Below are 16153 nucleotides of genomic sequence, written 5' to 3'. Positions count from 1 at the left end.
TTTATGTGGCCTGCTCTGGATGAACTGGATACGGTGAGTATGTGGTTTCAGCAGCAGCAACACATCCAACGAGACAATAACCTTACTGCAAGAAAAGTTTCCTGGCCACGTGATCTGGTGAACTTCACAGATCGAGTTACTGCCTGCTTACAAAATGGATGTGGACATATGCCAGACATAATTTTTCACTTTTAAATCGCATACGGGCATATGCCGGACACTTTTGAATTATTAAATCGTAGTGAATGTGTAAAATAATAAAAATAAAAATGTCAACTTGCATGCAATTTTGGCTGAGTTATTGCATTTTTTAAAAACTGCACACTTTATGAAATACCCATTTAGAACCTTCATCATTAAAATTTGCTCCTTATCTAACTTACTTCCTCTTGTTACTATTATTTGTTAAAAAAAAAGTCATGGTGAAACTGCCCTCCAAAGTCCAGGGCCTGCTAAGTGGCTTTTACATTGGGTGATGCGTAGCCAGTACACTGAGTCCTATCGCTGCTGTTTCCTGGCTTTCGAGATGAATCCAATACTACTTCTTTTGAAGTAGCTTCCTTATTGTCCTCACGATGCTGGATCAACACCGAAATTTTGGGGATCCCACCGGAAATCAAACTTGCCATGGCTTCCAACAAGGATGAGTGCATTATCCCTTTGTCTACATGGGAGCCCTTTACAGTCACTTTGTTGCCACTTTTGGCTAATCTTTATGATGATCAAGATTTTGGTACACTGGACAAATTTTGGGATCAAAAGTGGTGCATAAAATGGCATTTCGATGTTAAAATGGTGATAATGTCCCAAATTTGATTTGAAAACTACACTTATTGCACAAAATAAACATTTTCTTTCTGATTGCACGTTTATTTTATTTACTGCCCTCAACAGAGTTAAGGTGGCTGCGGTGGCTCAGTCGGTAATGCGTGTGACTACCATGCTAAAGGTCCCGGGTTCGATTCCCGGCCGGTTCAAATCCGGGAACTTTTCTAACGATGGAAGCGGCCCCGGCGCCCACCCAGCGTCGAATAACATGGGTACCTGGGGGAAACCCTGGGGGGTAAAGGCGGTCAGGGGCGTGATGCTGATCACATCACCCCCACTCACGACTGGATCAAGAAAGTGTGGGGCGTTACCCCCACACCCCCTATACGCCTTCATGGCGTGGTGCTATGCACAGGGGAGCACTTTACCTTTTTACCTTTACCTCAACAGAGTTAAACCTCCAATTACAGACGGCAGGATGGTTTACACAGATAAAACAAAGAAAACATTACAATTAACAAATATATAAACATACATCAACCTATAATACAAGTAATCAATAATGAAATTAAACAAACTGACCCTTTCTCTTGTCTTTCACCATACAAGAACCAAGCCTGGTGCAATAATTACAGACATAAGATACCTATAGATATATAATTGTAGAATATAATGGAAAATAATGGGGAGAATAGTGATACCGGAATGATTACAGTGTATTTTTGTCATAATTCTGATTCAATAATTTTTTTTATATAGTTTGAATGGCAATGATAAATCTAAGGCCTGGTTATTAATTGGAAGCGTATTATACAAATCACACATTCTGTTTAATGGGCCACTTTTATATTTCTAAGAGTTTTAGGAATTTAGGGAATCAATAAGTTTCGCCCACGTAAATTACTTTTTCTCGTATTGAATTGTAGTTGACTGAGGAAATAAATATTGTCTAATAGACCGTTTACAGTTTTATGTAAGTATAAGTGATACAGAATATTCCGCCTATTACAAAGGCTCTTAAAATGAAATTCATGCAACACATTTTGATATGGCACATTATGTTGTTCTGGCTTATTATATTTTATATAATATAAATACCTCAAAAAATTCTTCTGTCTTATCTCCATGGTATTTCCATGGGATTTGTACATTGGTGACCATAATAGAAGCATATTCCAGTCTACTTCTTACAACACTGTTGTATATGGTTGTTATACAGTTTATACTTCTGAAATTCTTGGTAGTTATCAGGGTGTTAAGTTTATTTCAGCACAGATTGATCTATTTTTACTTCTCAATTTTTTTTACAGAAGAATACATCAGTTTTCCATGTTTGCATAATTTGCAGGATAATTCTGACCTCAGAAAATGTGTTGGTAAATCAACTGTAAATTTCGTGTGTTTACGGGTTTATTTCATATTTTGCAGTTCATATACCTCATACCTTTCAAAACCTTGAAAAATGAACATTACCACATGTTATTTCACATTTCCGGTTTCTATCAAAAATGGAATAATAACTAAATGTGCTGACTAAAGCAGAAATTTATTTCATTATAAAACATAAACTAAATGTGTACTGCGCACCTTTATTTTTTTATTATTATTAGTATTATGCTTTTAATTTTTTCATATTTTCTTTCCTCATTAGCAAGCCCATCATTTTTTTCTTCGTTTTTCTTAGCCGACCGTTTCTTGTTTTTTTTTTGTCAACCCAGAAGACAGAGAGGCCGTACGGCTACCCCAACCCCCGCATTTCAGCGAAACCCCAGGATCCAGTATAACCAAACCCCGATATAACTAACTAAAGTTTTCATTATCATCTTTTGGATAATTAATTAATAAGAGGATCCTCTATATCTTGCATAGGAGAGAGGGGTGATTATACGTGTAATAATAGAGTACTAAAGCAACAACAAAGAATTTGTACAGGAACTAAGTTAGAGGTGAATAAGGACACGAGTTGGCAGTTGTGTGTGTTATGTGAAAAAGGGGGGGGGGGGTCTCCAAGAAGTGACTTTTTTTTTCTTTTTTGTGCAAAACCTGGTAAATGGAGAGGAACCATGAAAGACGGTTGACCATTGGTCCAAGGGAGGACAGAGGAGCCAAAGTGTGATAGAACTGACGGACTGATTGGCTTTTTCTCTTTTTTTTTAAGAAATTTTGTTGGAAGAGGGAAACGTGCGTTTTCCAGGAGTGTGTTTTCAGAATTTGACGAGAACGTTCGTTGTTCTCGTACTCCTTTGTGTCTTTTGGTGAAGTGGAAGGAACAAAAGTACAGTAGATGTACTCAGTTATTCTACACCACGAGAAGATGAGCTTCTACCACCAGAACAATTTAGTGTTCTGCAGGCAAGGGTAGCTGATCCAGACTCGTAAGTCAAGCTCGACTGCAGTAGTTGCAGTGGCACATCCTACTATCGCCCCGCGTCTCCTAGACCCTCACGGACAGAGGAAATGTGTGGAAGCTAATCGTGTGGACCTCCAACTTATCAAGTTGAATTTTTAACGTGCACGAACTGAACTAAATTCACAATTCAAATATTTCTTTTCTTTGGCCAACGAGGTTTTATCGTATGTAAAACAAAATGGGTGGGAGAGTTGTAATTCTTAATTTTGTTTATGTCATTCTATAGAATAGATTCTAGTATAAATTGACAGCTATTTATTTTCATTGTCGATCAAGAATAGCAATAGTAAATGGCAGCAACCCTTTCCCAGTGCCTGTTGGAGTGGTAACGGAGGAGAATTAACCCTGACGGTCTCATGCTATGAAAATTCTTCACCCCTTCGCTACCGCTCAGCCCAGCACAAATGTTACATTTCAACCTTCTAGCAAGGTCTTCTTCAGACTCTGTACCAAGTACAAATTTGTACTTGCTAGAAGGTTGAAACGTATCGTTTAGTTTGTTTTATATTAAAAAAAAATCTGCCTTGGTCAGCATATTTACTTATTGTTTTCATGGAAACAAGGCTAATGGTGTTAAAAATGGAATATGAATGTCTCTACACGTGGAAAATGAATTGCTGGTCTCCATGGCAACAGTGGTTAGCACAGAATGCTAGAACGCCAGGGGTTCCAGGTTCACATCCCAGCCTGGACATGGGTGTTCTTTGGGAGTGTCCCTTCATCAATTTCATCATATCATCACTGATGCTCGTCTTCACGATTAGCTAAAAATTGCAGAAAAGAGAAGTAAAATGAATTGTTTTTTTTACAGAATGGAAAGGAAAATGTTTATTCTGTAGTGTGAATTTGTGGTCCTTTGCTTGTTGCTTTCGCCTGAAAGCTCCAAAATCATGGTTCCACTGTATTTAATTTGGATGTTGGATATTACTGGTCTGTTAACTCACATGTGTCTCTTTCATTGCAGTGTTGACTGTCTTGGATCCCTTGTCCAGCTGCTGTGTCGAATCTCGGACGACAAGAAAGTGAAGCGCTTTCTGGAGCACAATGCACTGAAAGCAGTTTCACATGCAGCTGGAGAAAGTGCGTCAGCATCCACAATATCATCCGGTGACGGGCGATCGACCAAGATAACTACTGAGGATATTCCACATGTATGTAGTATCTTGGAAAATGCATTTTGAATTTCTACCGTTTTCAATTAATTATAGATATTTGCCAGATACAATTGCGATATTTTGTATTAGTATTTTAGGTTGAAAAATGGCAACTTGTGAAATGGTACCAAATGGTTTAACGAAAGTCCGGATTAACTTAAATAACCTAAACTTAAGTAACATTAAAACTCTGTTTATAGCAACAAAACACGTTTATTATGGTGTATTTAAAGGTCATACGCCTAAATACAGTATCCAGTACAGTACAAAATCTGCAGGAAACAGAATTTCATCAGTGGTTGACTGCCTTTTCTTTGGGAAGTTCTCTTGTTGATTTCTAGCCACATTTAAAACCTTGCATTCTGTTTTTATTTTTTTCTGTCCGGATTAAGCAAAGTCCGGCTTATCGGGATCTGGATTAACGAGGTTTTACTATAATAGTAATAAAATGAAAATGTGAGTCATTTGTTAGAGATATGGAAGTTAATATTTTCTCTCTAATATTGGTGCATGCACCAATTGTTTATCAACTTTTTTTAACCTTTATTTCCTTTCCCTTTATTACTGTAATATTTTATTCTTATATTCTTTACGAAAGCTCAGGGACTAAAAGTTAACGGCACTTTCTCTAAATCTATTTTATTACAATTAGTTGAATAAAATGAATCATTCTTTGAACCAAATGAATGATTTAGGAGGCACAGGGTCCTAGGGAGACACTATTCAGTGTATCTGCTTAAAGACAGATATTGAGGACCTTTGGTTTTGGGTGAAATGCACAGACAAAGATAAGATTTTAAGTTCCATGGTGGAGCAATCATTGAATGTGTCATAAAGCCAAGGGTCGAACCCCAGTTAAGACATAAATGTAACTGTAGTAATTTCATTTTGGGCCACCTGGATGACATGGTGGTAACTCTGTCACCTTGTAATCAAGGGATCCCCAGTAGAAGCATGTAGTTTTTGATCCCACTTTAAACTGTAGGTCTAAGTCCAGGCTAACCTATCTGTACAAAGTGGACATAAAATAAACTCTATGTTCCAAGATTTTCCAGCAAAATGGATACATTTCAAATGCATAAAGGCACAGTTTCTTAGTAAAATTTATGGATGGGACATATTAATTGGTACTCTATTGATATCGGCAGATATGGGCATATTGGAGTGTTTGTGAAATTACCTATAATTGTACTGATCCGATATATCTATAAATATCTTATAATTTAGTGCATTAACTAACCTCCATGGTAAAGTAGTTAGCATGTACAGTATGGCACCAGGGATTTTGGGTTTGAATCCCAGTCTGGCCATTGGTGTTCTTTGTGAATGTCTCTTGATCAATTTCATCATATTATCACTATTGTCGCGATTAAGCAAAAGTGGCAGAAAAGCGACACTGAATAACAAAAATCACAAATTTAGTGCAGTATTCTGTCATTTCCTTGTAATTTTTACAGATATAAACATATAATCTGTGGGCCCTACTTTTTTTAAAAAAAGGTAAATATCAAAATATGCAGCTTTTTTTTTTTTTTTATTGCATTGCATTGCATTGCATTGCAGTCATCGGTTAATACACATTTATTAAGGAGGTTAATGAACCATTGAGTTTCTTGAAGGAGCATTTGGAATTTTATATCGGATCGGTAGAATATCGGTTATTCTTTTCAGTAAGTTATAAAGGGTGTCTCAAAAATATGGGACATTTTGAAATGGAAAATAAAGGAAGATGATGAACTTCGAAGCAAGTGTATTAATGGAGATGAATAGTACAGGGTATGCAATTAATTGTAGACATGTTATTCATTCGCAAGATGGCCTTCATGTTTTGAAGATGGCTACCGTTTGTGCGTACACATTCTTGAAGTTGTCGGGAAACATTATGCATTGCTTGATGTAACATGTCCACAGGAATCTGATTGATTTCCTCACGGATTCGTGTCTTCAGTTCTGCAATTGTTGCTGGCCGATGTTCATACACCTTTGTCTTTAGGTTGACCATGAGATTTGGGGGACATCCACACCTTGACCATGAACTGCTCGTCACTGTCCAATTTCGCCAAAAATGCTGTACAAAAATTTTTGTGTTGCCCATGATCATTCGGTTTCAATTTCTGGACAATCTGAAGTTTGTATCGATGGAACTTTAGGTCACACTTCATTATTCTATGCATGCTTGACCTATGCAGTGCAGAGACGCTGCCAGGCATCAAACAGAGCGTTGTGGACTTCTTTCGATTTCAGTCCGGACAGCCTGTGTTCGGGCAGTGTGAGGTCTTCCTGTTTGTTTCTGCTTCAAGGTTGAACCTGTTTCCTCGAATTTGTGTACCCAACTTGCTATTTCATGCGTGGATGGAACTTGTGCATGCTGTTGCAGTTGATAATGTTGCTGAAATTCTCGACGTGCAGCACTAACCCTATCGTTATTCTTATGATACACTTTCACATCATATGCACGTTGTGCACCACTCCACTGCTCCATGATAACTGAATGGCATGGCACCTACTTCATGTTTTGTATGTTACGTGGTGCCACATTCATCGCAGTGTTGCCAAGTTACAATTTTAAAAATCCCCTATTTTTGAAACACCCTTTATATCAGTATTCTACTGGTATCAACCAAAATTGCATATCAGTTCATTCCTAGTAAAATTACACCCTTACCAATTTTGTTTTTTGTTTATCGAGTTAATACATGCCTATCTTATTCAGCTTAAGAGCCGACTAAGAGCCCATACAGGATCGAAGAAGTCCTCTGTATTTAGTAAGAAGAAGGAGGGTCATGGAAAGTCCAGGCATCCTAACTTCCAGACACCATCCATCCCAGATTGGAAGAATGAAAGGCCTTTTATGACATTAGATTTCATGATAGAGGGAATGGGCCCCATTGTGGCAGGGCCTCTGGGTAAGTATATTATAAATATATGTATATATTTAGTAATTTATGTTACCCCTAGATACTGCAAGTTCATAAGTACTCAGAATTTAGTAAAGTTCCTTTTATATGTACATTGTGCGTATGAAGTACAAAGGATAGTCAGAAAATAAGGTTTGCAATATCTGAATAGATTAAAATTGAAATAATGGCATTCCAGTGAATTCTGGCTAAAAAAAAAAAACACTTATTAAGGAAGATAAAAGATATTTAGCAATTGGTTTACAAAATTAGTACATAAAAGAGACTTGTAATGTAAAAGTTAATGAACATCAGATGAAATAGTAAAATAACATTATTGTTGATTTTATTCCCATACACTTGGACATTTACTTCCATTAAGATTACCAATTTGCAATCCAAGAGTTACATTTCATAACCATGCTTGAAATTACATTATCATCTGGTGTTATACTGAGGAACTCGTACCTATAATTGCTGGACCCAGTGGCCGAGTGGTTAGCACATTGCGCTGCGATGCCAAGGGTCCCGGGTTCAAATCCCGCTCGGGCTTGGTTGTTTGTGAATGTCCATTCATCAGTTTCATCACTCATTCCCATCTTCTCAAATTAGCCAAGAGGCACAAAACTCGAAGTAAAATAAACTCAATCAATCTTACCTATAATTTTTCAAGATTTTTTTTACAATCTGTTGCACCAGCTAAGAAATTTTCTACAAAATGGTGACAGAATATATTTCTCCTACATTCAAGGTTACATAATTCTAGTTTGTTACTTAAGTTACTGCAATCATAATAAACATAATATGTTTTAAAATGTTTCATGTAACATAAATTTAATTGATGCTATATTTGACAGGCATATTCTAAGAATGACCTAACCATAATGTTTTACAGGAAGATGAAGAAAAGTTCCAAATTACTGATTGCTCTCCATCTTAGTATCAAGTTGCCCATAATAGCTCTTTTTTGCTTTTTTAACAATTATAATTACATGTGGTTTGAATTAGCTTAGTCCCGTAAATCACACCTAGATCTTTGATATAGTCTTTATTTTGTAGCAAGAGATGTATGTGTGTAGTTCTGACAACATAACTTGGCAGAAGATTAATTCCTTGCAGTGTTACCATCTATATGATCCAATGTATAACAGGACTACACTTTTCCGGAGTTCTTACAGAATTTGACTTCATTGTCACACTGCACTTTGGTAATATAATAGCTCTATGATGTAGATGTGCTTTTATAAATAGCCAGACTTTTAATCTTTCAGGTGCAGTGCCCATTCCGTCACAGGAGAATGCTTTAATAGAGGACCTGTTATACGTATTGTCTGGTGTGGAGGGGAATTACATTACTCCTAAGCCATTGCAAGACCCTAACGAGGACAGAGAATTGATTGTTAGTGAAAGCATAGGTAGGGTCAACAATCTAAAAATTGTACTATTTCTTTTAGCAGTATTGGAGTTTAAAAAAACAATGTACAAATTTAGTTTATGTACAGTTCTTTGCAAAGAATAGTTGCAAATCTTAACATTTATTTTGACCATTGTTCAATTTTGTTCTGTGAAAGTAATGAGCGAAAATTTTGGAATGTACAATACTGTAGCTCTTGCTCTTGTCTACTCTTTCGGCAGCATATAGGGTGCCCGCCGTAAGACTGGACAAGAGTTATAGCTGGTTGGCTGACCTTAGAAAATTCAATTACCATGTCCTTTAGATTATTATATTTTTATGTTATTATTATATCTCACTGTCTTCTAGATCCTTCATTAAGAGAACTCGTTAATCAAATAACTCCATTGGCATCTAGTTACTCATGCATCGTTCGCTTCATAGAAGAAAAGGGTGATTTTGAATATGGACAAGTTAATCATGCTCTGGCAGCAGCAATGCGAACCCTCATCAGAGACTACTTTGTAAGTTGATTTTTGTTACATTAATTTGCACTGATATAGGTGACAGTATATGCTTTGTAATTAGTACTAAGCTTCCTGGAAAATGCATACATATACTGGAGTGTAATCAATACTCCATTGGTATCAGCCGATGTAGGCATTGTAGTTTATTCGTAAAACTACCTGTAATTCTACTGATCTGATATATCTATAAATAGCCTGTAATTAGTGTAAAATTTATGCCATCTTGTTAGTGATATAAACAAATAATTCACATCCAGTTTCTTTTCAAAATGAAACCCATTGCAGTTACTATTTATGTACATTAACTAAAAAGAGTTAATCAACCATGTTCAAGGAAAATTGTCAATTTTGTATTGGGTTGGTAGAATATTTATCAGTATTTGTAGATTTTCTGTTGGTACTTTTTCAGTATTAGCAAGAATTTTATATCAGAACCTCCCTCCCTAGTTTTTGTAACCTCAAATTTTCAATAAAGCTCAATATGTTATTTTTCATTCAAAGATTTTTTATTATATTGAAAACACAAGGCATGAAAGGTCTTGTTTTGTGTGGTGCTAAACTTATTCAAAATTATTAGAATACTAATTATTTGAGCCGGCCCCTGTGGCAGAGTGTTTAGCACATCGCGTTACGATGCCAGGGGTCTCGGGTTCGAATCCTGGCCTGGGCATGGATGTTTGTGAGTGTCCATTCATCAGTTTCATCTAATCATCACTCATCCCCATCTTCACAAATTAGCCAAAAGTTGCACAAAAAGCGAAGTCAAATAAAGCAAATCAATAAACTAATTACTTGACATTTCAGATACTTAAAATTATTCTGTATATCTATTAATGTGAAATGTGCTACAGAATGAATAAAATTATTTTTTGTCTATTTTTCATGTCATCTTATTTATGGTTCCAGAAAATCTCTGGCATTGTTTTTAACATAATACCAGTAATAATTATTCCATTTGTAATTTTGTGAATACATAAAATAATATTAAATGAATCCTTGTTTTTAGTGCTGGAGAAAAGTGTGTCAAATTAAAAAAAATAGTTGTTATAAGCACAGTTTCTATTCCAATATTCATGAACTTGACACAATACACAAACCTGCCTGTGGTTACTAATTGCAAGAATCTATACACTTGTGCAAAGGGTGGTAAATATTCATGTTAACATGGCATAAAATTACTGGCTTACAAATTATAATGTTTGTATTGTCATATGCATGGTATTAATTTAAATTCTTCCCATTTGTCTACTTCTATATGCAGTTATTTGTAGCCCAACTTGAAACTTATCATAGGAGAGGAAGCTTGAGTTTACACAAGTTATGGTTTTACATTCAACCAACTCTGAGAACTATGGACATATTGTCAGAAGTGGCTTCTACCATTAGCAAGGTAAGGAGTGGTTTTCTTTCTTATGCTAGAAATTGAGATAACTGACAATCATTATTTCCAGAAAGTAGGTTTAGGTGTGTAAAATGATACGTGAAATATATTTTTAATGCATAATAAGTTGCAGAATATTGCAAATGTTATCTTACACCTAGTTTTTAGTGTTTTATATATTAATTTAACCATTTTTACTCATACTCATACCTCAGGAATGTATAGGTTAATTGTGGTGCCCTTTTTATTGCAGTTGTTAGTTTACAATAAAGAAGTGCTTATGAATCTAATTTGAAAACTTTCAGTTATCTTAAATCCCTTTTTCATGACCATTTATCTATTCATCTTACAATGAAGGGACAATATGTACATTTGCCAGATTTCGGAATGAACATAAATTCAGTTTTTTTCTTGAAGCAGCATCTTATTTGGGGGGTAATTCAGGTATTATTCTAAAAATGTATTTTTGTTAATTTATTTGAGCATGACTGAATAAACTTCATTCTTTTGATTGGCAGGGCAAGTTAAACATTTGAATATTAGCATGTTAAAACATCACAGAATGGTGCGGAAATATATTTAGAAATTTTGTGGAAAAGTTTGAGTGGCAAATCAGTTTTTAAGTTGAAGAAAAGTCCCCTTTTTTGTAATTACGGAGACTTTTCTATTTTAATTTGTTAGCTGTTATGTGTTGATTAACTCTAGCTTGTAAGGGGGGGGGGGGGGCTGTCAGGCCCACCACATCAATTTTTTCCAACTGAATTTTAAAAAAAAATTAAAATAAATTGCATTGTTCAGTAGGATGTTCCCAATATGTATGTATTACTTTTGTTCATAAAGACATAAATGTAATGTAAAGAGGAGGCAAAATTCATTTGGTAGGCCTATGAGGCACCATTTTTAAATGCATGTAATTCTAGACACTCATGCCAGTGACAGTGTACATTTGGCTGGTAATGATGGTAAGTTTTGTAATCATTATAATTAATAAGGAATTGCACATCTAAAACAAAAAGAGTACTAATGAGAAATTATTATGGATTTTGTGAGTTCTAGTGAATGGTATAATTTGTGTGTGCCTCTCGTGCAATAATTGGTTATTTTTTTATTAATGATGGTAATTTTTGTAATTATTATAATTAATAAATAACTACACATATATAATCAACAAAGGAAGCAGTATTTTAGTAACAAAACAGTTTCTTAAGCTAGGGTTAATTTTGGAATTCTCACACTCAAATTCTTAAAACTCCATATACGTATGTATTGATGGAAGACTTTTGTCACTTTAATGTTTTTTTAATGCGAATTTTGTGAAAAGTAGCACAGACAAGTGAGGTAGATATCACCAAAAATCCAGATTCTTAACTTTATTGCATGCACCTTATTGGAGTTTGAACACAACCAATGAATTATCAATATTTTTCTTTTATTGAAGGCCGAAGCCAAGGGAGGAAAAGTGCTGAGCCTTTTGCATGATCAAACATCCAGCTACATTGGTGACAGCAAAGGACAGGAGCTGTGCTTGTACTTAACCCAAGCAGCTTGTGTGCCGTACATGGAGATTCTGGAGAAGTGGATTTACAAAGGAGTCATCTGTGATCCTTATGAAGAGGTGAGTTTTTTTGCCTTCATTGTCGATACAATCTGCATCCAGGAGCTGAAGGAAAATCCAGATTCAGTGTTTACTATACTGCAGAACATTTTTTTCTCCTAGATCAAGTCTTACCTTTTCAACAGTTCAATATTCTCCACAATTATAAAAAATTATACGGCGTACACTTTTAGAAGGAACATGAGTTCAGCCAATATGCAGCCAGTGCTGTCGCGCTGCTGCCAAACCAACTGCTAGCGGAAAGGAAACTTAGAGATTCGTGTCCAATATTCAACTTTTTATACATAATGCATGCACGTGATATTTGAGTACAATGAAATGAATAGTAAAGAATTCTACACAGGATTATATCATATCACTGCAGCATATAAAAGAAACTCGTACTTAAAAGAAGTTTGAAGGAATTTATTATAGAGGAACTGCAAGACCATCATCACCACTCTCGTTTCTGTTTTCTGGTATGTTTCCCAGAAGATTTGAATAGGGGTTCATCGATTTCTGTGTTACCCTGTTTTATAATATGCAACACTATGCACACAGACACCACACGCTTTAGCCGTAAGTTCTCGGCTCGGAGAAAACACTGTTTCAGCACACACTTCTTCCGACGCCAATTCCTTGAAGCAAGAATACACTAGATTTCTGTCTTGTGAACGTAATATTTTACCCTTGGTGCCTGCACTACTTGTAATAGGTTTCGAGAGCGACATTATTAATTTGATTTGATTTAGTTTATTTTATTTAACTTTTCTGTCACTTTTGGATAAGTGCGAAGATGGGAATGAGTGATGATATGATGTAATTGATGGATGGACATTCACAAAATCTATGTCCAGGCCAAATTTGAACCCGGGATCCCTGGCGTCGTAGCGCGATATGCTAACCACTCTACCATGGGGGCCAGTGCAAAATTATTAAGTAACACTCGCGGAACACACACTATTGCATAACTATCGAACATAAGGGCTGGAATTCACAGTGCGCTACGATGCCAGGGGTCCCGGGTTCGAATCCCAGCCCGGGCATAGGTGTTTGTAAGTGTCCCTTCATCAATTTCATCATATCATCATCCATCCTCATCTTTGCGATTAGCCAAAGATAGCAGAAAAGCGAAGTAAAATAAACCAACATTTAATCAATCAATAAGGGCCATATTGAATCGTCTTGTCTCACAACTGTTCTTCGTGGCGTACGAGTACAATTATCTTACACCGCCCTTGTTACGAAAACGCTGAACTGAATGTGACTCAAACTCGCAATGTTCGAAAACACCCACGACAATGAAGGGCCATTGTTCATATTCAGCCGAATTTGACACCCATAGCTTTACCAAGACACAACTCAGCTGGATTAACAAGGTGACATAAAAAACACAGACGGAACACTGAAGGACAACGAAGGGTCATTATGTGTGTTTCTTTGAGAAACGATATCTCCGGGTGTAGGCGACGGATATGCATGGGACTTGGACAGTTAGGTTCATAATATCGTGTCCCATGCAATGATGAACCTTAAAGTGGTGAGTTTTATAAAGAACTTCTTGCGCGCAAAAAAATTACAGAACACTGCGCTTAACTTGCTCGCCCCAGTTTCCTAACTGTACAACGTTGCACTCTTGCTATTGGCTGGTCGCCAAGGACACGCTCTCTGTAACTCCGCCCGATATCGCTTCTAAAACCGTGCGTCGTATAAAGCAGACGTATGCATTACTTTCTTATCAAACTCGTCTAATCCGGTTGTATTCTTCCATGGTCCTTTTAATGCTTTGAACAGTCGTTCTGCCTATGCAACTGCATCTCCAGTCAGCTTTTGAACTTGTTTGAAATGAATGGTGCCCAGCTAACATTTGAAAAAAACTGAACACATGTGCAATTCATTCATTCATTGTTTTCTGCCTAATTGGCAGGTTTTTCACTGCAATCTCCAGCTTTCCCTGTTCTCTGCCTTACGCTTCGTAATAGCATACGACCCAGTTAATTTAATATCATCCATAAGCTGATATCTCTTTCTTCCACGGACTTTTCTTCCTTCAACCATTCCCTCCAAGGCATCTCTTAGCAGGCAGTTCCTTCTTAGACAGTGTCCTAACCAGTTTCTTTTCCTCTTCTTGATGGTCTCCAGTATAGATCTTTTTTCACCAACTCTTTTCAGTACGGCTTCGTTTCTTACCTTGTCCGTCCATTTTACATGCTCCATTTTTCGCCATGTCCTCATTTCAAAAGCTTTGAGTCGTTTCTCTTCATTTCTTCTCAACGTCCAGGTTTCTGCACCATATAGTGCTACACTCCACACAAAACATTTCACTAATCTCTTCCTTAGACCTATGTCCATGGGTCCACAAAAAACATTTTTTCTTCTATTGAAAGCTTCTTTTGCTATTGCGATTCTCATTTTCACTTCTTGGTTGCAGCTCATGTCACTGCTTATAGTGCATCCGAGGTACTTGAAGCTATCCACTTGCTGGATTCTTTCACTGTTTGCTCTCACATTAATATTCCTTGGTTTCCGTCCTATAACCATTGCCTTTGTCTTCTTTACATTAATCTTCATCCCATACTGCTCACAGCTGCTGTTTAACTCTTCTAACATACTATTTATGGTTATTTCATCCTCAGCGAATAATGCCATGTCATCAGCAAATCTTATGCAGTTTATTCTTCTTCCTCCTAATTTGACACCTCCTGTGCCCTGGAAACAAGTTTTCACTATATCTTCTAAATAAATATTAAACAAAGTAGGCGATAGGCAGCATCCTTGTCGTACTCCTCTTCCAATTTCACAGTCTTCTGTCATTTCGTCTCCTGTTCTCACTTTAACTCGTTGATTCATGTATAAGTTGCTTAGAAGTCTTCTCTCTTTCCAATCTACACCAATTTTCTTCAGAATTTCTAAAAGTTTAACCCAATTCACTCTATCAAAGGCTTTCTCCAGGTCTACAAATACTACAAACACCTCCTTTCCTTTCTCTAAATATCTTTCCCCAATGGTCCTCAGTAAACCAATTGCATCCCTTGTACCTCTTCCTTTCCTGAAACCAAACTGTTCTTCCTCTAACTCGCCACTGACCTTCGAGTATAGGCGTCTGTTCAGAATTCTTAGAAGATTTTTTGCCGAGTGAGATATCAAACTGATTGTCCTGTACTCAGAACATTTTCTGGCATTGCTTTTCTTCTGCAGAGGTACCAAAACAGTCTCCATGAAATCTTGTGACCAATCCCCTTTCTCATAGATTTCATTGCATAAGTGCAGTATTTCTCTTTTTCCATCTCCCAGGCATTTGATAAGTTCAACAGGAATTTCATCAGTGCCCGTTGCTTTCCCATTCCTCATTTCTTTGAGTGCTTGCTCAAATTCTTCATTCAGGATATAGTATCCTTTCTCATCGTCAGGCACGTCGTCTTCATTTTCTACATTCAGACTGTCTGGGCGATTCTCTTTCTGGTAGAGCTCTTCAACGTACTTTCCCCACACATTCGATATTCCTTTTTTGTCTGTGATTTCACATCCTTCCTCGTCTTCTATCATCCACATTGTTTTCCATTTCTTCTTTTGGAAGCCCAAGCAGTTTACTTCACGATACATCAAGTCATACCTTCCTCTTTTTTCCAGTTCTTCAATTTCTTCACATTTTTGTTTCATCCATTGTTCTTTTGCCCTGTCAGTTTCTCTTCTTAGCTGGTTATTCAGTATCTTGTAATTATGTCTTCCCTCTTCTGTATTTACATTCTTCCATTTTCTCCGTTCCTCCATTTTTTCCAGCATACTTTCAGTAATCCATGGTTTCTTTGCATTTTTCCTTTCCCTGTAGCCTATTGTTTCATCCACTGCCTTCTGTAAGCAGCTTTTTATTCCATCCCACATCTCATCCTTATTGTTACAACTAGCTTTAAACTTATTATAGTTTCCTTGGAAATGTTCTGCAAATTTTTGTCTTTCGTCTTCTTCCCTTAGCTTCTCTAAGTGGGGTTTCTTGCTCACCTGGTTTTGGGTTATCTTCTTCAATGTAAG

General features: G+C 36.6%; 1 protein-coding gene across 2 annotated transcripts in view; it reads left to right on the top strand.

Annotated features, from left to right (window-relative positions):
• LOC145993773 (gamma-tubulin complex component 2-like) overlaps positions 1 to 16153 on the top strand; it is a 182136-nt gene that overhangs the window by 11887 nt on the left and 154096 nt on the right. For both annotated transcript variants that reach the window (XM_083129553.1, XM_083129552.1), the window contains exons 3-8: positions 4143 to 4329; positions 7046 to 7238; positions 8501 to 8644; positions 8992 to 9146; positions 10411 to 10539; positions 11969 to 12145. In XM_083129553.1, the coding sequence (XP_082985679.1) occupies positions 4143 to 4329; positions 7046 to 7238; positions 8501 to 8644; positions 8992 to 9146; positions 10411 to 10539; positions 11969 to 12145 (985 nt within the window). The remainder of the gene's footprint in view (positions 1 to 4142; positions 4330 to 7045; positions 7239 to 8500; positions 8645 to 8991; positions 9147 to 10410; positions 10540 to 11968; positions 12146 to 16153) is intronic.

This window comes from Lepisma saccharinum, chromosome 10 (genome assembly GCF_977018435.1).
Source record: "Lepisma saccharinum chromosome 10, izLepSacc3.1, whole genome shotgun sequence".
In the NCBI taxonomy this organism is placed as follows: domain Eukaryota; kingdom Metazoa; phylum Arthropoda; class Insecta; order Zygentoma; family Lepismatidae; genus Lepisma; species Lepisma saccharinum.
The sequence above is the reverse complement of the archived record's forward strand: the minus strand, read 5'-3'. Positions and strand labels throughout refer to the sequence as shown.